Source organism: Schistocerca americana, chromosome 2 (assembly GCF_021461395.2).
Source record: "Schistocerca americana isolate TAMUIC-IGC-003095 chromosome 2, iqSchAmer2.1, whole genome shotgun sequence".
Lineage (NCBI taxonomy): Eukaryota > Metazoa > Arthropoda > Insecta > Orthoptera > Acrididae > Schistocerca > Schistocerca americana.
The window spans coordinates 72,632,845-72,657,368 of NC_060120.1; the positions used below are offsets into that span (position 1 = coordinate 72,632,845).

General features: G+C 43.7%; 1 protein-coding gene across 1 annotated transcript in view; it reads left to right on the forward strand.

Annotated features, from left to right (window-relative positions):
• Positions 1–24,524, forward strand: part of LOC124593787 (serpin B3-like) — a 213,418-nt gene that overhangs the window by 44,882 nt on the left and 144,012 nt on the right. The window contains exon 5 of the mRNA XM_047132136.1: positions 6,197–6,284. Coding sequence (XP_046988092.1) covers positions 6,197–6,284 — 88 coding nt within the window. The remainder of the gene's footprint in view (positions 1–6,196; positions 6,285–24,524) is intronic.

Genomic DNA, 24,524 nt, shown 5'->3' on the forward strand with positions numbered 1-24,524 from the left:
CTCGCCCAAATGTGTAACCTGTGTCAGAGATGCTCATGAGGGTGATTGTCCTCCTCCCCGTTGCATTGTCCCATGTATGTCGATGAAAGGGCTGCCCAGGAGATCCGGGTGAAGGAGAAAGTGCCTTACCTAGTCGCCCGCAATTTGTTGGCTAGTCGGAAAGCCTGCATTCTACCATCTGGCAACTAGAGTAATGTTCTTGCTACATCTCGCTCCAAGAAGGACATGGTCATGCAGACGTGTGAACTCTAATTTCACACTGCGGTTGTGAAATCGCCCAGCGTCATGGTAGCGTCCCTGTCCCCTCCTCCAGCTGTGCAACAAGCCATCATACTTTCACCTCATGGGGCGAAGTCACCTGCTACACAACCGGCAGACTGGAAACGAAAGAAGGAATACTCCCGCCAAAACTTCCTATGCCCCTCCAGCCAACAAACATTTGAGTCTTCCTCTGCCAGTTGGAAAGTCTCTAAGATGTCAAACAAAGGGAAACGGTCTTCTCCTTTACCGACTCAGAGATCCTCTTCGACGGTGCTGCCATGTGGTACCCTCGCCCAGCGGACCTCCGTGTCGCAGGTGCTCACCACCAAAGGCTTTTTTGCCCTGGACTCCATAGACCGACAGAAGGAGAATGCCGACGGCTCTATAGGCCTCATGGAGCAGGATCCTCCTGCTTCTGTGCTCTGTAGCAGCGCGTCTTCGAAGCCTGCCACTAGACAGCCGCCGAGGCTACACCCCTTCATTTATTCCTCGTCTTGGCTCTCCTCCAATGGAACTTTTGCGGCCTTCGATCCAACAGAGAGGACTTACTGCTGCTCTTATAATCGCAGCATCTGCTTTTACTCTTCCTCCAGGAAACAAAATTGCGTCCTCCCGACCGCTTTGAGCTCTCGCATTTCTTCATGGTCTTACTCGAACTTCATCCAGAGAATGGCATTCTCATGGGGGAGTCATGCTGCTCATCTGGGATGACGTTCATAGTCAACCCATCTCCTGACTACCCAGCTCCAACTTATTTCAGTCCGCATTTTCCTTCCTCATTTCACATTTTTCCTTGCTACCGTTTACATACCTCTCTCATTTGGTGCTACCAGTGCAGACTTTCTCTTGCTTGTTTTGTAACTCCTTCTGCTGCTCGGCGACTTTAATCCACATCGTTCCCTTCGAGGTTCGCTCAGAACCTGTCTGAGAAGTGTCCTCTTAGCTACTTTTCCAATCACCTTACACACATCTGTCTTAACTCGAAAGCACCCACGTTCCTTTCAGAATCCAATCACACCTATTCCCATTTTTGACCTCTCCTTCTGCACTGCCCAGCTTGCTCATCATCTCGAGTGGTATGTTCTCTCTGACACGTTGTCGAATGACCATTTCCCATTTGCCATCCAACTGATGACTCCTGCCCCACCTACGTGCACACCAAAATGGCAGCTTTCTAATGCTGATTGGTGGCTTTTCTCCTCCATGGCGACCTTCGACAAACAACATTTCCCTAGTTTCTTCTTCTTGACCGCACTGTCTCCAGGTCCCTTGTTGGACTGAGGGGTGCCGCAATGCCATTCACGCACGGAGACGTGTTCTCCGGTTTTTTAACCGTCATCCTACGTTCGCAAACTGCATTCACTGTAAACGGTTGCATGCGCAATGTCTTCGCATTCATCGGGATATAAAAAAAAAACTAGCTGCATTTCATTTACTAGTTCTTTTAATAGTTCCACTCCCTCTTCCTTTGTGTGTGGCCATACTCCGACGGCTCTCTAGGGGCCAAGTCCATTCTCCAGTTTCCAGCCTGTCAGTAGCAGTCGATGTCATACTGGATCCTGTTGCTATCTCCATCACCTCGGTGCCACCATTTTGCGGAGATTTCGAGCTCCTCCCACTATCAACCTGCCTTTCTCCATCGGAAACGAGCGGAGGAGACTTGTGCGATACTGTTCTTTTCTCAGAATAGTGAGTGCTACAATGCCGCCTTTACTATGAGGGAGCTAGATCACGCTCTCACTTCACTCCCATCCTCCGCTCCAGGTCCAGACGATGTTCATATTCAGATGTTGCAGCACCTTTCTCTTGCGAGCAAGCACTTTTTCCTTCGTACATACAACCGTATGTGGGTTCTGCCTTTTCCAGGAAAATAGTGTGCCTCAGGGTTTAGCCCTAAAAGTCGTCCTCATTGCTATCGCCATTAACTCTATAATGGCCTGTCTCCCACAGGGCATCTCACAGCTCCCTTTTCGTTGATGACTTTGCCATCTATTGTAGCTCTCCATGGACCTGTCTCACTGAGCGGCATCTTCAGCGATGTCTCGATCGTATTTAACCATCTAGCATCGAAAATGGTTTTCGCTTTTCATCTGTCAAAATCGTTTGTATGAATTTCTGGCGGCGCAGTTGGTTTTTTCTACCGTCTTTACATCTTGGGCCTTGCGATGCCAATATCCGAATTGACTGTATTATTATTAGACCGTGCGGCATCAGACTTGCGGAAAGTGGCTCTTGCGTGTAATAGGTTTGAATAAACACCCTACGGTGATCCAACTACTACACGGAATTTTTGAAATAGATAATGATAACGGCGCGTAACCAACTAATTTTTACGTCTATATTTAATTATTAGTAGCACTGATAATCTCTTTGAAGTGACTGAACAGGGATCACTTAATTCTGTATGTTTGATATTGCCTAGCAGGAGGAAATTATTCATTTTAAACAGTACCACAGCCTGAAATCGTTTCACAATACATAAACACACATGATAAACACTTGAACTTGTTTTACGTTAATGTAAACTACACAAATTGTAATTACTGAATTTAATGTTATTGAGCTTGCATTGTGCTGAAGGCACAATGTGTACTGTGGTGCCGGCCGCGGTGGCTGAGCGGTTCTAGGCGCCTCAGTCCGGAACCGCGCGACTGCTACGGTCGCAGGTTCGAATCCTGACTCGGGCATGGATGTGTGTGATGTCCTTAGGTTAGTTAGGTTTAAGTAGTTCTAAGTTCTAGGGGACTGATGACCTCAGATGTTAAGTCCCATAGTGCTCAGAGCCATTTGAACCATTTTGTACTGTGGTGGCAGCAATTTCCTTGAACGCTTAATTAAAGAACAATATAGATCTGCTTGCCAATATAGTTACTGAAAACACTAATTGAGAATTACGTTGCTCGGACGGAACCGAGTAATTTTTTACTATGGCAATGTACTGAAGAGCCACCACATCGAGCTGGATAGTAATTAAGGTGGCACAGTACCTGGCGTCTTCCATCCGTTGCATGAAGCGGCGTCTGCTGGCAATTTTGGCGTTAATTCCGACCATTTTCTCTTGCAATATAGCTACGCCGATACTCACGCACCATTACTTTTCACTGATGTTGCAGCACATAGAAATGGCTGGATATGGGGTAATAATGAGCTATTTCCTTTATATAATTGATTGCACTCGGGGAATGCAATTTAAACCACAAAATTATTATTGCCTCCAAACTTTACACACAATAAAGAACTTGGTTTGACTATTACACAAACTGATTCACAGAATATAAATGTACTGGTAATGGCGTCGGTATAACAACCACTGTTCATAATAATACTCTTGTAAGATTACTTCTAGTTCGTTGCTACCAAAGTGAGTTCACCAATAGACCTAATCAGTTATTGAGATCACAATACGCCGTTGGATGCGGCTACTGGCCCCTTCACACCTCGCTGTTGGCACAAGCAACTCGCCGCAATTAACACAGCATTGCACCGTGCAGTGCCATGTACTCCAGAGCGGGAAACCGTACTATTTTGCCGCTCGCAGTCCATCTCCGTCGAAATACTGCGTCTTACAAGCCTTAGTGTCCATTTAGCTTGTAGCCATAGGATAAACGAAGTGCGTATCTGTTTTCAGCTCACTTCTAAATGGTCCGTTAGCAACGTTACCGTAGCACACACCGGCAGTCACTTTTACGCCACTTAACACTTGTTCTGCCTCAGAGCTACGCTAACTTACTTCTACCACCAATATTACGCGCCAACCTATACACTGTTCTCATTCTCGGGGATTCCCCCAACACCTAAACGTTATTTTACATTGCGCCAAGTTCTTTATTTACAATTAAACATACCATAGCATTACAATGTTCAACTACAGTCATTTTCATATATTAAAGTAATATTACATTTATATTTTTACTACACATAACAATATTATGTAGTTTAATTCTTTTGTTATTTTGCTGTCAGAGCGTAGCACAAGCCAGACACTGTCTCCTGCATAGCGTTCTTTAATTTAGCATCCACCAGGCGGAAGCACTTCCGCTTTGCCTTCGATTCTGGCCAACAGATGGCACAAGCGTCCACTTTCTCTACCGTTGCGCCTTGACTATGCTTGGCCTTCACTAAATGGCACGTTGTCACATTACAGCCTGTTGCTCTTCCGTTCGTTGAAACTTCGAAATTCCTGGAACTCATGCTCGATAGGGAACTTTCTTGGTCCTCCCATGTGACTTACCTAGCGACCCGCTATATTCATTCCCTCAGTCCTATGTTTCATCGTTGGTACTTCCTGCAGAGCAGATCGAACTACCCTCCTCCGTTTGTACTGGTTCCTTGTCTGTTCGAAACTATGCTATGGGTGTTTCGTTTATGCATATGCACACCGTCCCTCTTACGCCATCTCAATACTATCCATCACTGTGGCACTCGTATGGCCACTGGTGCCTTTTACACTATCCCCGTTGGGGGTCTCTATGCAGAAGCTGCCGAACTACTACTGTCCTATCGCCGTGACTTTCTCCTCAGCCGATATGCATGCCGCTTGTCTGTTATGCCTGGCCACCCATCCTATACCTCCTTCATCGATGACTCCTTTGATCGCCAATGTGTGGCGCATCCCTCTTGTCTGTTACCTCTTGGAGTGTGCTTTCGGCTCCTGGTCTGGCAGCTTAACCTCACTCTACATGCCACTTTCCCGATCGGTGTGAACACTACCTTGGCTTCGTGCGGCAGCCTGTGTTTACCCAAGCCTTCATTCGCTACATAAGGACACTACTCCAGCCTCTCTCTAGCGCCTTAAGTTTCACGACCTTCGCACCGAACTTCGCGATAGAACCTTTGTGTACACTGATGGCTCTCGGACTGACCGTGGCGTCGGCTGTGCTTTCGTGATTGGCACCGACATTTTTCGGTATCGGCATCTGGACACTTCTCAGTATTTACAACAGAGTTCTTCGCCCTGTATGAGGCCACGAAGTACATCCGGCGTCATAGGCTTTTCATGTGCGTTACCTGCTCTGACTCTCTCACTGGGATCAAAGCCTCTGTGTCCCGTACACCGTTTATTCCTTAGTGCAAGTAGCCCAGGAAAGCTGTCGCTTGCTCTCTCTTGATGGAGCCACCGTGATATTTATTTGGGTTCCTGGCGACGTCGGTCTAACAGGAAACGAGGCCTCTGGGGCTGCTCCCAAGGCTGCAGTCCTCGTACCTCAGCCCACTTGTTCTTACATTCCCTCCGATGATCTCTGTATTGCCGTCTGCCAGCAGGTGGTGCCACTTTGGCATCACAACTGGTCCTCCTTCATGAGAACAAGCTCCCGCGTTATTAAATCAACCCCAGTGGCTTGGACTACATCATCTTGGCCGTCTCGTCGTGAGCAGATCATTTTACCTTGGCTGCGTATCGGGCACTGTCTTTTTAGCCATCGCCATTTGTTAAGTGGTGTTCCCCCACCGCTTTGTGCTCCTTACCATCAACATTGGATAGTCCGCCATTTCCTGACGGAATGCCCTATTTTTAACCACTTACGTTCTCATTTGTGTTTGCCATCTGAGTTACCAGCCGGTTTAGCGAACGCCTCGCGAGCTGTCGACCGCGATTTACTTTTTATCCGTCGTAGCAATATGGCGAAGGACATTTAATCTTTAGTTAAGGACCTCCGTCTCTCTACGGTGTATTTTATAGATCTTTCTCCACGTACCTGTTTTAGCTGCCTTCTCTTGCGTCGATTGGGATTAATGTGTAGTCGTTTTTAACAACTCTCTATGTCTTCGCACCCTAAAACAAAAAACAAAAAACAAAAAAATGTCGTGACCCTGTTTAAATTCACACGCAAATATAGAAGAGCTCTAAAGAAGATAATTTACTGCGTGAAGAGGCTTTCTGCGTGGATGCGTAATGAATAACGATTGCTTACTGATAACTGTCTTTTCTTTTCAGATGTCTTGAACAACGATACTCGGATGGTACTGGTCAACGCTATCTACTTCAAAGGCGAGTGGTTGAAAAAGTTTGAGAAGCGTGACACGTAGCCTGTACCCTTCCGCTCAGCTGTAGGATCAGCGAAGAACGTAGATATGATGTTCCAAGTGGATGAATTCAAGTACACGGAGATAAGTGACTTAAACTGTCAAGTCCTTCTCCTTCCTTATAGGGTAATGTGTCTGACAACAATAGTGACTGTTGATAACTAGCTATCTGACAAACTAACATCAACACGATGACAGATGAAAATAATTCAGTAGTAACAATATTAAATGACATTAAACTTTAAGGAAAAAGAAATGCAGAGTGTGAAGTTTATGCAGCCTGATTAACAGCAGTAAAGCTAACGTGTTTCATGAACTCTTACTGGAGTTTTCGGTTTGTATGGGGCTGTGTGGGCTTGCAGGATGATGACATTGTCAGAGGGCTACTTTATTTTCATTCAGAGCGGTACACGCTAATGAGGAACAGACTAAGAGACAGTCTATTAGAAGCGTGTGGCATGTCGTCATACCAACAGCAACTCGATGTAGTACTGGTGGCCTTTTCGGGCCCAAGACATTGCGATATCACGAATTTTTTTTTTTTCGTCAGTGTCCAGAATATTTAATTACGTAGCCCGCCACGTCTTTGATCTCCCGTGTTAATCTTCATCTCGGGGGAGCACTTATGACCAACGTGCTTAATTGTTTCGGCATTGATGGCACGTTTCAGGAGCTGCGTACTCTTTATAATGAATGAAAGCACCGTCCCGATCACTACTTCTTTGTTAATGGTTACTGGTTTCGATCCGACTAGCAGGGCATCGGACTGCGTTAGCTTTATGGACACTCTTACGACCACTAACAAATTGCACTTCGCAGCACCAGATGTGCAGATAATGTGCTAGTAACATCGATACCGGTAATTATTAATAAAACACACAATGATCCAGACGGAATATTTTATTCATTATACTTGATTGTTTGTTGGATGAAGTCCTGTTTCTGTCTGGTCCCTACAGTTTTTGCCCTCTAAGGCTCCCTCTAGTAGTATGGAAGTCATTCCCTGAAATGTTAACACAGGTCCTATTGTCCTGTTCGTTCTTCAAAAATGGTTCAAATGGCTCTGAGCACTATGGGACTCAACTGCTGAGGTCATTAGTCCCCTAGAACTTAGAACAAGTTAAACCTAACTAACCTAAGGACATCACAAACATCCATGCCCGAGGCAGGATTCGAACCTGCGACCGTAGCGGTCTTGCGGTTCCAGACTGCAGCGCCTTTAACCGCACGGCCACTTCGGCCGGCTGTTCCTTCTTGTAGTGAGTTATTTCCGCATATATCTTTCCTCTCTGTTTCTGTGGCGGACCTTAATTCTCAGCATGCTCCTGTAACCCCACACCGCATAAGTTAGATTCTCTTCTTTGCCATTTTTCCCACAGCCCCTGACTGACTTCCATTCAGTTAAGTGTTCCAGACGTACATTCTCAGAAAATTCTCACCCAAGTTATCTCGTAACTACGGACATGAATTCATGTTACCTAACTACGACATGTAGTCTGATTCCGTATATTCCCGTTGAGTTTTACTCTTTACGATCACAACTTTTCTTTATTTCGCGTATAATTAGGAGAGCTTACAAGAATTAGGGAAGGAAATTGCCACATTTAGTAAAACAAAATCATAAAACTTGGATCCATTACGGATGAGGATCACTACGACTGTGATGAATAAAGCTTTCTTGAAGTTACTGCAATCGGTCGCCTCTTTTGTTTTGTTCCTCAATTTCTATTATCCTGTTAGCGATGTCGAACCGTCTAGCGATTCATCGGATGGTACATATTTATTGATTGTTTCCCACAGTGTGGGAGGCATTTAGCTGTGGCAAGATGTCCAAACGAAACGTGTAAGCACTGAATATGGCGAGAATTATTCACATCATGAGATCGATTTTGTTGCATTTCTTATAGTTATTAGTAACCGTTGGTTGTTTGTTAGTGCACACGATATTTTGGAAAACATAATAAACATTTTCCAGTGACGTTAATCTTAGTGAACTGCACACACTTTCCCACAGATAAGAAGCTCCACATGGCCTACAAAATGCGAATAAACGAAGACGTATAGTTAAACATATGTAAAAAGTAATGCTGTGCTGTTTATTGTGTATTTCGTAAGTATTATTGATCAATGTTAATTAAAAGAAAGATAAAGGAAATGTCATACGAAATTGAAGTGCTAAAATTGTTGATGTAATATCCTCCAAATTCATTTTTTAATAGATTTTATAAATCGCGCATGTCAATTTTGTCGTATTATTACATGTTATTTTTGCAACAGAGAAATAGATACATACTTACTGTCGTCAGTGTGTATTACAAGAGCTGAACAAAGAGATTCTGTGCTCTAAGACAAACTCTTTGACAGACCTTTAGTTATGCTCCTTGGTTTATTTACGTTATAGCAAGCATGTGGAACGTGTAACCTGTGGAAAAGTGTGTGAATTGTAGTAAAATTTACGTTACTGGAAAGCTTTCATTATATTTTCCAGAATACCGTGTGCACCAACAACCAACCAACGCATATTAGTAACTATAAGTAATGCAACAAAATCGATCCCATAACTTGAATAATTCTCGCCGCATTCAGTGCTTACATGTTTTGTTCATTTGTCTTACCACAGCTACACAACTCCTACACTGCTGCAAACAATCAATAAATGTGTACCATCTGATGACGTACCGCTAGGCGGTACAAAACCGGTAATGGGTTAATAAAAATTTAAGACAGATCAAAAGGTGACTGGTGCAGTAATTTCAAGAAACCTTTAATGAAAATCATATCTAACACTAAAGAACTTATAAAACATAGAAAGTGTTAACTGAGTTATAAAATTATAGGGTTTTCACGGAGGAATTTAAGATACTGATTTATTCATATCTTAGAACGTAATATACATTGTTATTTACTTTATGAGACATAAATAATTTAAAATAGCGCTCTTCTTTAGATGAAAACGTTAGCCTACGTCAAATACAGCTGTGACTGGCGGTTCACGAACGCTGTCACAGATAGACGATTACAACATTTGCATATTGTGAAAGTTTTCAGTTTTTTGGAACATGTAGAGCCTATTTTCTATTTGCCAGCTTATCTTCACCTGATACTGCACTTCATATTTTAAGCTCATTAGTATTTTCATTGCATTCAACTGTTCCTGTAATTCTTTCTCAGTTTGTATTATTTTAGTTTTTGTATTTTCTCGTGACAGTCAGATGGGCCTGACAATGCAATGTATCGGTTTTGACCAGACAGTATCAGCTAAGACTAAAGGCATGTGCTGCAAGCGTTTTCAGAATTCGCCTGTAGAATGACGCTCGCCACTGGCTGATCGAAACCAACACCCAGCACTGCGATATTCTCTTCCGATAGCGACTTAAAAACGGAACGTAATTAGTCAATCATGGATAGTATGGTATTTCTCGCTCACTTTCACTGAGCATAACAAAGTCATCCGATAAAACATTGCTCTTGTTCTTCTATTTTTATAGTTCACTCATTGACATTGTACATGTAACTTAAAGTGCGATCATAACGTAAACCTGAGGAGACTTTTGCCTCCACTGACGAATCGGTCGCTAGGATAACTGGTCACTTGCTGCTCAAAAATTCTCAAGTTACTCTCTGATGCAGACAGATGACACAAATAACTCCACGTTTTGTACGAAGACATTTCTTTCTAATGTTCTGATGATGCACTATGTCCAAACGCGTCAATAAGTGATATTTCTGGACAGCAAGTGAACAGTTATTCTAGCTGTGGTATCATCCGAAGAACGAAGCATCACGACAAAGTTGGTACCTCACGACGGAACCACAAGCAAGCGCAGTCGCTGCCAGACGCAGCGATGAATGACAGACGTCGACGTAGACACCGCCTCAAGAGGACTGATACGCCGTCTCTGATGAAGACCGACTTGCGCCAGAACGGATTGGCGCTCAGCTCACTCTGAAATCATTGCCGAAGACAATAGCATCGTCTCACTACAGAGTTTATAGTACAGGGCTATTACAAATGATTGAAGCGATTTCATAAATTCACTGTAGCTCCATCCATTGACACATGGTCACGACACACTACAGATAGGTAGAAAAACTCATAATGTTTTGTTCGGCTGAAGCCGCACTTCAGGTTTTTGCCGCCAGAGCGCTCGAGAGCGCAGTGAGACAAAATGGCGACAGGAGCCGAGGAAACGTATGTCGTGCTTGAAATGCACTCACATCAGTCAGTCATAACAGTGCAACGACACTTCAGGACGAAGTTCAACAAAGCTCCACCAACTGCTAACTCCATTCGGCGATGGTATGCGCAGTTTAAAGCTTCTGGATGCCTCTGTAAGGGGAAATCAACGGGTCGGCGTGCAGTGAGCGAAGAAACGGTTGAACGCGTGCGGGCAAGTTTCACGCGTAGCCCGCGGAAGTCGACGAATAAAGCAAGCAGGGAGCTAAACGTAGCACAGCCGACGGTTTGGAAAATCTTACGGAAAAGGCTAAAGCAGAAGCCTTACCGTTTACAGTTGCTACAAGCCCTGACACCCGATGACAAAGTCAAACACTTTGAATTTTCGGCGCGGTTGCAACAGCTCATGGAAGAGGATGCGTTCAGTGCGAAACTTGTTTTCAGTGATGAAGCAACATTTTTTATTAATGGTGAAGTGAACAGACACATTGTGCGAATCTGGGAGGTAGAGAATCCTCACGCATTCGTGCAGCAAATTCGCAATTCACAAAAAGTTAACGTGTTTTGTGCAATCTCACGGTTTAAAGTTTACGGCCCCTTTTTCTTCTGCGAAAAATACGTTACAGGACACGTGTATCTGGACATGCTGGAAATTTGGCTCATGCCACAACTGGAGACCGACAGCGCCATCTTTCGACAGGATGGTGCTCCACCGCACTTCCATCATGATGTTCGGCATTTCTTAAACAGGAGATTGGAAAACCGATGGATCGGTCGTGGTGAAGATCATGATCAGCAATTCATGTCGTGGTCTCCACGCTCTCCCGACTTAACCCCATGCGATTTCTTTCTGTGGGGTTATGTGAAAGATTCAGTGTTTAAACCTCCTCTACCAAGAAACGTGCCAGAACTGCGAGCTCGCATCAACAATGCTTTCGATCTCATTGATGGGGACATGCTGCGCCGAGTGTGGGAGGAACTTGATTATCGGCTTGATGTCTGCCGAATCACTAAAGGGGCACATATCGAACATTTGTGAATGCTATAAAAAAACTTTTTGAGTTTTTGTATGTGTGTGCAAAGCATTGTGAAAATATCTCAAATAATAAAGTTATTGTAGAGCTGTGAAATCGCTTCAGTCATTTGTAATAACCCTGTATATTGTGTATCGAGAGAACCTACTATTATTCTGTGCTGTATCAAGTGATATGTCATAGCGTTCAGTGACATTAAAAAATACTCGTGACATTCCTATGGAAATGTTTGGTTGGCTGGTTGATATGAGGGAGGGTCCAACAGCGAGGTCATTGGTCCCATCGGACTAGGGAAGGACGGGGAAGGGGGTCTGCCGTGCTCTTTCAAGGAACCATTCCGGCATTTGCCCGAAGCAATTTAGGGAAATCACGGAGAATCTAAATTAGGATGACGGGACGCGGCTTTGAACCGTCGTCCTCCCGAATGCGAGTCCAATGTGCCAACCGCTGCGCCACCTCGCTCGGTCATGTGGACATGAAATGTTTCAGTGTTCTGTATTCTGTTTTGTTCGAGTTACAATAGCGTGATCTAATCGTGTGTGCCGTAGTATCCACTCGGCCCCCCTCCAGAAGCAAATCTAAGAATCAAACACAATGCCGACGTGTGTCTTTTTCGTCCTGCACAACATAAGCGACCGTTCAGCAGTGGAACAAGTCTCCTTAGGTCTTGTACAGGGTGTTTCACAATTCATGTTACACACTTCTAGAAGTTGTAGAAGGGACTTAGATCAAGTTTTACAGCCGGCCGGAGTGGCCGAGCGGTTCTGGTCGTTACAGTCTGGAACCACGCGACCGCTACGGACGCAGGTTCGAATCTTGCCTCGGGCATGGATGTTTGTGATGTCCTTAGGTTAGTTAGGTTTAATTAGTTCTAAGTTCTAGGCTACTGATGACCTCAGAAGTTAAGTCGCATAGTGCTCAGAGCCATTTGAACCATTTTGTCCCATACAGACGAACAATACTCCAAGACTGGACGAACTAAAGTATTGTAAGCAGTTTACTTTGTTGAAGGACTGCGTCGTTTCTGGATTCTACCAATAAACCGCAGTCTAGAGTTCACCTTACCGTTACCTGTGTAATCTGATCGTTCCATTTGAAATCATTTCGAGTAGTCACACCCAGATACTTGACAGATGTTACCGCCTCCAAACACTGGGCATTTGTTTTGTACTCGTACATTAATGAGGATTTTCGCTTTCTTATACGCCGTAGGTTACATTCACTAATATTGAGAGATGACTGCCAGTCATTACACCACACATTTATATTCTGCAAGTCCTCGTTGATTTATTCACAACTTACGTGTTTCACAGTATCGTAGACGAGCAAGTGCTCATAGCTCCTCACGTATGCGTTTTAGAGCGCACGTTTACTGGACATTTTTTCCTTGTTTACGTCCATTCTACCACCTCTACAAGTTTTCTACCCTACAGTCTTAGCAACAATAATACCAGCACCTATATTCCACTGTCAAAGGCATCAGAACGGTTTTCGCTTGCAACTTTCGACTCGTTTGTTTCCGGTGCAGGGGCCCTTATCTCAGACTGATACATTTACCTTTCTCCGTCGTCCTCGAGAGTCTGTAGCATCATCACAAAATCACACTGCACATACGTACGTTTACAGGCGCTGGCGCCGTTACCTTTGCCGCTCTATAGCTTTGCTGGATGACGTTTCCGGACATGGGTTCCTGTCTAAAACTTGATTTACTGAGTCTCCTCTACAATCTTTAGAAGAGTGTAACAGGAACTGTGAAACACCCAGTACATGTATTATGTTACCCATATTTGCCTTTAGCTAGAACCTATTTTTGTTGGTGAAGATTTCAAACACGCTGTTTTGTGTAAAGCTTTATCTTGGTCGATCATTGTTATGAAGATATCTTGATTTTTCTTCAGGTTTGTCTCTATTATAAACTTCAGAACTGCCTTCTAGAGCCTTTAGCATTATTAAAAACAAATTAATCACCGTCCAACAGATCCCCAGTTTTCGATTATTTCATACACTCCTGCAAATGGAAAAAAGAACACATTGACACCGGTGTGTCAGACCCACCATACTTGCTCCGGACACTGCGAGAGGGCTGTACAAGCAATGATCACACGCACGGCACAGCGGACACACCAGGAACCGCGGTGTTGGCCGTCGAATGGCGCTAGCTGCGCAGCATTTGTGCACCGCCGCCGTCAGTGTCAGCCAGTTTGCCGTGGCATACGGAGCTCCATCGCAGTCTTTAACACTGGTAGCATGCCGCGACAGCGTGGACGTGAACCGTATGTGCAGTTGACGGACTTTGAGCGAGGGCGTATAGTGGGCATGCGGGAGGCCGGGTGGACGTACCGCCGAATTGCTCAACACGTGGGGCGTGAGGTCTCCACAGTACATCGATGTTGTCGCCAGTGGTCGGCGGAAGGTGCACGTGCCCGTCGACCTGGGACCGGACCGCAGCGACGCACGGATGCACGCCAAGACCATAGGATCCTACGCAGTGCCGTAGGTGACCGCACTGCCACTTCCCAGCAAATTAGGGACACTGTTGCTCCTGGGGTATCGGCGAGGACCATTCGCAACCGTCTCCATGAAGCTGGGCTACGGTCCCGCACACCGTTAGGCCGTCTTCCGCTCACGCCCCAACATCGTGCAGCCCGCCTCCAGTGGTGTCGCGACAGGCGTGAATGGAGGGACGAATGGAGACGTGTCGTCTTCAGCGATGAGAGTCGCTTCTGCCTTGGTGCCAATGATGGTCGTATGCGTGTTTGGCGCCGTGCAGGTGAGCGCCACAATCAGGACTGCATACGACCGAGGCACACAGGGCCGACACCTGACATCATGGTGTGGGGAGTGATCTCCTACACTGGCCGTACACCACTGGTGATCGTCGAGGGGACACTCAATAGTGCACGGTACATCCAAACCGTCATCGAACCCATCGTTCTACCATTCCTAGACCGGCAAGGGAACTTGCTGTTCCAACAGGACAATGCACGTCCGCATGTATCCCGTGCCACCCAACGTGCTCTAGAAGGTGTAAGTCAACAACCCTGGCCAGCAAGATCTCCGGATCTGTCCCCCATTGAGCATGTTTGGGACTGGATGAAGCGTCATCTCACGCGGTCTGCATGTCCAGCACGAACGCTGGTCCAACTGAGGCGCCAGGTGGAAATGGCATGGCAAGCCGTTCCACAGGACTACATCCAGCATCTCTACGATCGTCTCCATGGGAGAATAGCAGCCTGCATTGGTGCGAAAGGTGGATATACACTGTACTAGTGCCGACATTGTGCATGCTCTGTTGCCTGTGTCTATGTGCCTGTGGTTCTGTCAGTGTGATCATGTGATGTATCTGACCCCAGGAATGTGTCAATAAAGTTTCCCCTTCCTGGGACAATGAATTCACGGTGTTCTTATTTCAATTTCCAGGAGTTTATATTACTTCTATGAGTAACTTGGATGTTGAGCTACCATACGATTGTTCTCTCATTTATCAGCCTTTAATAATTTCACGATGGTGCGGTTGTTATTCCTCAAAAAAAAACCGATGATATGACACTATTCTCATACGTTCCACACACTCTAACTCGAATAGTCGTTCGGTTGTTTCTTCCTACAACGCAAAGATATTAGTCACTTCTGCCTTGATTGTTCTCAACACTTCCAAAGCTGTATCAAACTCTGACACTGATACGAGATAACTTAGGTCTGAAAAACATTCGTTTCCTCTTCTATCATTTAGGCAAATTTCGTCGTAGAGACCGTCAAATGAACGATTCACACCTCACTGCTCTCCTCTGTACTTAACAGTAGAATTCATAATGACGGCTTTTACTTTCACTGAATGCATCTTTGACGTTCCTGTATACTGAACATGTCCTTCACATGACCAGTTTCTTTTCGATTTCTTCACTCTTATCCTGCAGCCATTTCACTTTATCGTCTCTACGGTTGCTTTTGGTTTGATTCCTTAGTGATTTGTATTGCTGTATTCCTTACTTTCCCTGAACGTTTTTATATTCTTTTTTTCCATTATCGACTAAAGTTTTTTTCTGTTACACTTAGCAGTTACCTTTCTTGTGCTTGACTATTCAACATCTGTGAGGTCCTTTTCTAGGGATACTCCCTTTAGAACTGAATTGCCTACTGAGACATTCATTCTTGCGTTACTTCCAGGCTCAGAACTTAAAGCACACATGATCTTTCCTCAGAACTTTCATATTTCACTTCTGTGCATATTCTTTCTAACGACTCTCTTTAAAGTTCACCTCACTCTTACATCACTGAGTTCGTCTTTCAGTGATTTCGCAATCTCTCTCTCACCATGATGTAACTCAGCTGCTACCTTCCTGTCTCTTCTATGATTCATGTGACCCAAAAGCGTGTGTTCGTTACTACAAAATGAAATTTAATGCAGAATGCAAGGAATCTCTCTCCCCTCTCATTTCTGCTACCAAATCCGTAGTCTCCCGAAATCCTCTACTCTGTTTCTTCCCCTACTATAACTTTCCAGTCCCCCATGATTATCAATTTTCATCTTCCTTCACATCCTGGGCTACTCTTTCAGTGTCTTCATATACTCTCTCAATTTTGATCACGATATTTACAAACGATTTGAAAGTCGTCAGAAATCTCCCGAAACTGTTCAAATTAGAAAAATCCTAAATCCATAAAATTGCAGTGAAGGCAGGAGGACCTGCAGAAAATCAATTCTTTGTGCAGGCGTTTGTAGTTGACTATAATTAAATAAATTTAAAAGTAAGGCAGACATAAAAAATCAAAAGGAGAAATTTCTTCCTCTCCATCTACCGCCTTAAAAATTTCTCATTTCCCAGAAAATGTTTCGGTAGCACGTGATAACGTTACCTTGCAGTTTTTTCTTCTATATAATGGAACTCTATCGTCCCAGAAACCTGATGGTTGTTTCATTTCGTGGGAAACTGTTGCCCTGAAATCTTATTCTGACCATTTTAGGCTAAAACTTAGGCCTACATATTTCATGCTTTTCTGATGAGGTTGTGGTGCACATTTTTTTTTATTTTTTATTTTTTTAAAGGCGATATGAACAGCCCTAAAGCTGTCATAACATTCAGTTACACATCTGATTTCCACACTCTATTTTTTATATTTTTGATTTTGTGCGTAAAAAGGTTTTATTTTGTTGTGCTTGAAAAGTAAATGCAATAATATTAAAACGGAGAATTAAGGACCTTAGGGAAAAGGATAGCGAGAAAAGTTTAAAAATGATAACAAATAATGTTCCAATGGATTTTATTAATTACATTACACAATTATAAATGTACATATACATAAGACAACGTAAAGTTTTGAGGCTCATGTAATACACTCCTGGAAATGGAAAAAAGAACACATTGACACCGGTGTGTCAGACCCACCATACTTGCTCCGGACACTGCGAGAGGGCTGTACAAGCAATGATCACACGCACGGCACAGCGGACACACCAGGAACCGCGGTGTTGGTCGTCGAATGGCGCTAGCTGCGCAGCATTTGTGCACCGCCACCGTCAGTGTCAGCCAGTTTGCCGTGGCATACGGAGCTCCATCGCAGTCTTTAACACTGGTAGCATGCCGCGACAGCGTGGACGTGAACCGTATGTGCAGTTGACGGACTTTGAGCGAGGGCGTATAGTGGGCATGCGGGAGGCCGGGTGGACGTACCGCCGAATTGCTCAACACGTGGGGCGTGAGGTCTCCACAGTACATCGATGTTGTCACGAGTGGTCGGCGGAAGGTGCACGTGCCCGTCGACCTGGAACCGGACCGCAGCGACGCACGGATTCACGCCAAGACCGTAGGATCCTACGCAGTGCCGTAGGGGACCGCACCGCCACTTCCCAGCAAATTAGGGACACTGTTGCTCCTGGGGTATCGGCGAGGATCATTCGCAACCGCCTCCATGAAGCTGGGCTACGGTCCCGCACACCGTTAGGCCGTCTTCCGCTCACGCCCCAACATCGTGCAGCCCGCCTCCAGTGGTGTCGCGACAGGCGTGAATGGAGGGACGAATGGAGACGTGTCGTCTTCAGCGATGAGAGTCGCTTCTACCTTGGTGCCAATGATGGTCGTATGCGTGTTTGGCGCCGTGCAGGTGAGCGCCACAATCAGGACTGCATACGACCGAGGCACACCGAGCCAACACCCGGCATCATGGTGTGGGGAGCGATCTCCTACACTGGCCGTACACCACTGGTGATCGTCGAGGGGACACTGAATAGTGCACGGTACATCCAAACCGTCATCGAACCCATCGTTCTACCATTCCTAGACCGGCAAGGGAACTTGCTGTTCCAACAGGACAATGCACGTCCGCATGTATCCTGTGCCACCCAACGTGCTCTAGAAGGTGTAAGTCAACTACCCTGGCCAGCAAGATCTCCGGATCTGTCCCCCATTGAGCATGTTTGGGACTGGATGAAGCGTCATCTCACGCGGTCTGCACGTCCAGCACGAACGCTGGTCCAACTGAGGCGCCAGGTGGCAATGGCATGGCAAGCCGTCCCACAGGACTACATCCAGCATCTCTACGATCGTCTCCATGGGAGAATAGCAGCCTGCATTGCTGTGAAAGGTGGATATACACTGTACTAGTGCCGACATTGTGCATGCTCTGTTGCCTGTGTCTATGTGCCTGTGGTTCTGTCAGTGTGATCATGTGATGTATCTGACCCCAGGAATGTGTCAATAAAGTTTCCCCTTCCTGGGACAATGAATTCACGGTGTTCTTATTTCAATTTCCAGGAGTGTAGATTCGATAAGATGGTTTCGATAAAGTTTTGTTCTTCATCTTGCGTCAAACAGGAAATGAAAATCTTTAGTTAATTTTTTCCCTAATTCAGCTATATCATTAACAAGTCTTAAACAGGTCAATTTTATTTTCTTCTTAATTATGATAGTTTTCGCACCATACGTTGATATCAGTATTCAAAAATTCCATATCGTCTTCAAATCTCCTAATAAATACGTAGTTAGAAGAGAAACTAAATACCAATGTTTTGGCCCAATAAATCAAAAACCTTTTTTAGGAGATAGTTGTTACATGCCTACCGTCAGAGTCATCTTTATTCCTTCCTACTACGAAATCTCATTTTTCTGCCATCATTAGTTGAAATTTCAACTTGTTTGGTTTCGAAAACCCTATATGGAAGTTTTATATAATACTTGTCTGATGATAGACGGTGGTTTCTCCCATTTTTCGGTTAAAACTGTGTTTAGAATATCTTGTAAAATACTGTGGTGGCGCGCTAAGTACAGAAGTTTTTCTCTCAGAATTGCGTGAGCAAAGCCCAGATTCCTCTGACACGTCCAGTATTTACTGTTGTTGTCTCAGGATACATTGTCTGGAGTTTTTAGTGCCTCCAGTGTTAAATTGCTGGTAATAAAACACTTACTTGAGTAAGCCACACACTACTTTCATGCCAAGTAAGACCTATCAACAAGTATTCATCCACATAAATAATTAATACTACTATCCTCTCTAACGTTTCTTATTTAACATATCGGGTGTAATTTCCTGCACCAGAGAAAAAATCGGATTTCTTGAATCAGTTTTTGAGAAGCTCAGTTCTTTTCGGTCGCAACATTTGTTTGTATAATGCTACCTCACTTATACATACGGTTAAATTCTGTGAGTCAAGTTCCCACATGTTTGTTTCACAAATTGTTCACCTATATAGCAGTAAAGGTATATATTTGATTTGAGAGTTCCTGTGTATTATCAGCAAATGTTGAAACTTACGTTAACGTGAAATCAGACTAACTGCGACCCACTCATCCGAAACATTCATGATTGTTCTGAAAAATCTCGCAAAAAACAGTGATACGTTAATGAAAGACATATTACACGCAACACTTAAAATTCATATTTTCGAAAATAAGTGGGGCACATTTATTAGAATCGTGTTATGGTAAACGTTCAACAACTAATTAATAGTTTTACATAAAAGTGTAGTGGTCAGCTTGGTCTAGGGATAATGCCTTTAACTAACAGACAAAATGTCCTGGGTGCCGGGATACATCCCAGCCAGTTATAAATTCTGAATCAATATTGGCGGTCGGTATCAATCAGCCGCGTTGTGTCACCGCCCTTGTCAAAGAAGACGGAGGAGCGGAACAGGTGGGGGGCATCACCTTACCCTTGGAGTGGGAAATTACCGCTAAGAGGCGGAGAAATCGGCAGCCATTAACGGCATTAGGACGCATAAAGCAGTAGAAATGGCTGCATTAAGGAAACATTATGTGTATGCACGGTATACGTGGCCTGTAATCGCAAAAAGAGTCACGATGGTATCCCAATCGGCAGAACATCCGGGATTAGTCCCCCTTTCGGATCTCCAGGCTGGGAGGTGGCCATAAAAAAAAAAAAATAATAATAATAAAATAAAAAAAATGTCAATTTAATTACAGTTTACTAACCGGGTCGTGGAATATCAGATTCCTGAATGTGGTAGGGCAGCTATAAAATTTGAAAAGGAAATGCAATGAATCACTCCAGATATGGTAGGAGATGGTGATTTGTAAAAACAAATAGTTTAGGGCATCTGATCAGTGAATACAGAATAATATCAAAAACAGCATGAAATGTAATGAGAGTAAGTAAGATTTGTCTTAAATAGGAGGATAGGGCAACATCAGCCCAGTCAGAAAACTGATTACCTCCCCTCTCTCAATTTAAAAAAAAATGGATTCCAGCCATTTGAAGATGAAGAAAATCTTCGAAGTTGGTAATAGTATTATACCTTCAAATTTTATAAATGTGTCATTTATTTATTTGTTTAGTAGATATTATAAAACATGTAGACAGAGAACCCGCAAAATGTAATATACTAACAACATGTGTCAGCCCAATATAGGAAAAGATGGAATACGACGTCAAACTGTAAGTAGGCTGTTTAGGTTTTTATGTTGGTAAAGCCACATAGCGCTCTGTATGAAAATCACTGACTGTGCTGTGTACAGTCTGTGGCTGATTTGCATTGTTGGAGTATTTGCTATTGTAGTGTTGGGCAGTTGGATTTGAAAAGCGCGTAGCGTTGCGCAGGTGGAGGTGAGCCGCCAGCAGTGATGGATGTGGAGAGAGAGATGCCAGAGTTTTGAGAGGTTGCTACAAACGGACGATCTGGACGTGTGTCCGCCAGAAAAAGGAAATTCGTAAAGATGGATGTCATGAATTGATATATATATATATATATATATATATATATATATATATATATAATGACTTTTGAACATTATTAAGGTAAATACATTGCTTGCTCTCTATCAAAATCTTTCATTTGCTAACTATGCCTATTCAGTAGTTAGTGCCTTCAGTAGTTAGAAACCTTTATTTAGCTGGCAGTATTGGCGCTCGCTGTATTGTAGTAGTTCGAGTAACGAAGATTTTTGTGAGGTAAGTGATTCATGAAAGGTATAGGTTATTGTTAGTCACTGCCATTCTTCTGTAAGGATTATTGAAAGTCAGATTGCGTTGCGCAAAAAATTTTGTGTGTCAATTTAGTGATGATCAGAATAAGTAAAGAGAGAAAAGTCTGAGTACGTTCAGTTTTGCTCAGCTGTTTGAAAATCAAATAACGTAAGAAGCTTACCAGCACAGTAATTCATAAATTTTTCTAAGGGGATGTTTCAAAACCAATTGAAAATATTTATTACCTTAAAAGAAGGAATCTTCCAGCCAGCCGTTTTTTCACACACACGTCATTCACGAATTGAAAAGGGAAGTGTCATCTGAAGAATCCACCACCACGAAGCATAACGTAGCTTCAGGGGTATAGATGTAAATAAGTGTCTTTAGTGCGGTAATGCCATCAGCCGTCAATTCTGGAATGGTTGTTTTACTCTGATTGAAAATCCTCTTGTATGGCGACAGGAAAATACAGGGAGAAATTTAAATCGTGATTTACTTCAAAGAATATTAAATCTGAAATGTAAAAGGTGGAATGAATGTTACGTGAATGTGAAGTTAAATGTTAATGTATTTCACCCAGAATTCTTTTCCTCTTAATTCAGAGTGCCTCTGAAAGTATCTAAGCTTTCAAGCTGTCCAGCTATGCCTATGTTTAAAAACTTTACTTGTACGGTGTAGGTAGGTAGGGCAACTTGTACGACGTAGGTTCGTACAGTCGGCGTAACGATCAAGTGGTAGCGATACGTAGCTTGTAGCCTTCGAACTCCGCACCGCTGCCGTTGCACGCCCCTCTCCTGAAAAACTTACTTATTTCTCATTGCAGACTTGCGTGGCCAAGTGCACTCTAGGATGTATGAATATAGTCGTCTCAGTTTTGGGGGGATGAAATTATTAGTAAATTACAGTTTCGGTGCAGAGAGGGCCTCTTTCGACGGAACCGGACTTGCGTGCAGGCTCGGATTAACACTCATAAAGCCGCACAGGCGAATGTCTAATCGTGCGTGCATGAAACTTGAAGCGTAAGTTTCCAGAGTTGTTAAAATGATGAAATTACTCACCTTTGAATAGGTATATGTTTATACGATAGTTCTCTTTGACAAAAAAAAAAGAACAACTTGCATATTTTCCATCACACGATATTACGTCTCAGTGTTCAAGTAAACTTAATTCTCTAATTCCGTAGTGGCTGCCGTGCAACACTAAAATTAGATCCGCTCCGACATCACATCCTTCTGTTCCAGTATCTCAAGCCATAGTAAAAAGTATTATTGATCCAGTGTTAAGGACGCGATATCAGCAAAGAATAGCATCGCCTACACCATTGGTTCCCAACCTGTTGATTATTTACAATAAAATGAAATTTTCTGAGACGAAAAACCTAAACGATTCGATTCTGTTTCAGTCACGAACTAAATTATATTCAAAAGATCGTTACTGTTATCACAATTTTGTAAGATCTAATGTGGATTACATAAGTTATCAATAATTACTTTTTCTCAAATAGTACTATTAATGCAGTGACGTTACAGGTTCCTCACACAGTCCATCCACTACACACCTATTTTGTGCTTTGTACCGTACATCGCTGATGATAAAAGTGAGACATAATTGCAGTGACGTTACAGGTTCCTCACACAGTCCATCCACTACACACCTATGTTGTGCTTTGTGCCGTACATCGCTGATGATAAAAGTGAGACATAATTGCAGTGACGTTACAGGTTCCTCACACAGTCCATCCACTACACACCTATGTTGTGCTTTGTACCGTACATCGCTGATGATAAAAGTGAGACATAATTGCAGTGACGTTACAGGTTCCTCACACAGTCCATCCACTACACACCTATGTTGTGCTTTGTACTGTACATCGCTGATGATAAAAGTGAGACATAATTGCAGTGACGTTACAGGTTCCTCACACAGTCCATCCACTACACACCTATGTTGTGCTTTGTGCCGTACATCGCTGATGATAAAAGTGAGACATAATTGCAGTGACGTTACAGGTTCCTCACACAGTCCATCCACTACACACCTATGTTGTGCTTTGTACCGTACATCGCTGATGATAAAAGTGAGACATAATTGCAGTGACGTTACAGGTTCCTCACACAGTCCATCCACTACACACCTATGTTGTGCTTTGTACCGTACATCGCTGATGATAAAAGTGAGACATAATTGCAGTGACGTTACAGGTTCCTCACACAGTCCATCCACTACACACCTATGTTGTGCTTTGTACCGTACATCGCTGATGATAAAAGTGAGACATAATTGCAGTGACGTTACAGGTTCCTCACACAGTCCATCCACTACACACCTATGTTGTGCTTTGTACCGTACATCGCTGATGATAAAAGTAAGACATAATTGCAGTGACGTTACAGGTTCCTCACACAGTCCATCCACTACACACCTATGTTGTGCTTTGTACCGTACATCGCTGATGATAAAAGTGAGACATATATGTAACAAGTGCTAAATATCTCAAGAAAATGTCTTCTCCAAGTTGTAGGTAGTACCTACAGTAGCCGTGAAGTTGCTTCATCACTCGCTTTGAAAGAGAGAAATGAATTGTGAGCAAGATGCAGCAGTAACTGCATGAGGACTACTATAGTTCTGTACACAGTATTATTATTATTATCATTATTATTATTATCAGACTGTAGACAGACACAAAGCATTGACAGCCTGAAGTCCAGTTTCTGCCAGTTCAGGAGTAAGGAGTGCAACAATCAAATGATTTACAAACAATAATTACAGCGCACACATTTTAACTTGATTGCTTTTAAATGGGGTTGCAATTGCAGTGAGCAGGTCAAGCAAGTGCCGTAATGGAGAGGAACAAAGCAGGGGAAGTATGGTTTGTAACTAGTGTACAGCCGTACAGCCTCATTGTAGATAGCTCTTTCTCATCTGAGAAGAAGTTGTGGGTAGCACTGGCGATCCTACCCAAATTTGTTGGATTGGATTGTTTTTGGGGAAGAGACCAAACAGCGAGGTCATCGGTCTCATCAGATTAGGGAAGGACAGGGAAGGTAGTCGGCCGTGCCCTTTCAAAGGAAGCATCCGAGCATTTGCCTGGAGCGATTTAGGGAAATGACGGAAAACCTAAATCTGGATGGCCGGACGCGGGATTGAACCGTCGTCCTCCAGAATGCGAGTCCAGTGTACACAAATTTCTTCGTCATTCACTCTAAAACACGCACACACACAAACTATCATTTATCTTTGATCTGACTGATCTGATTGCACTCAGGGGTAATGATCTAAGAATGGCTGGGAACCACTGGCCTACACACAGTTTATTCTCGCCGTCACTTCCTTACGCTGCAGCAAATACTTTAATTCTACAGTGCTCATAGCCCGGGATTCGTTAACTACAGTCTGTGCCGTAAAACACTGCCAACACAGTTGACCTACACAATGTATCTCAAAATTAGCACATTTTTCACCTCTTGTGTCAATTCGTGTCATTACAAGCCTTAATGGCTCATGAAAGGCCAGTTCGTTGATAACACCAGAAAGAAACTGCCCCACTCGTTCTGCCCTGTAGCTTCACCTTGACTCATTGCGTTAAAATATACTGATATCCCGGTCTGATC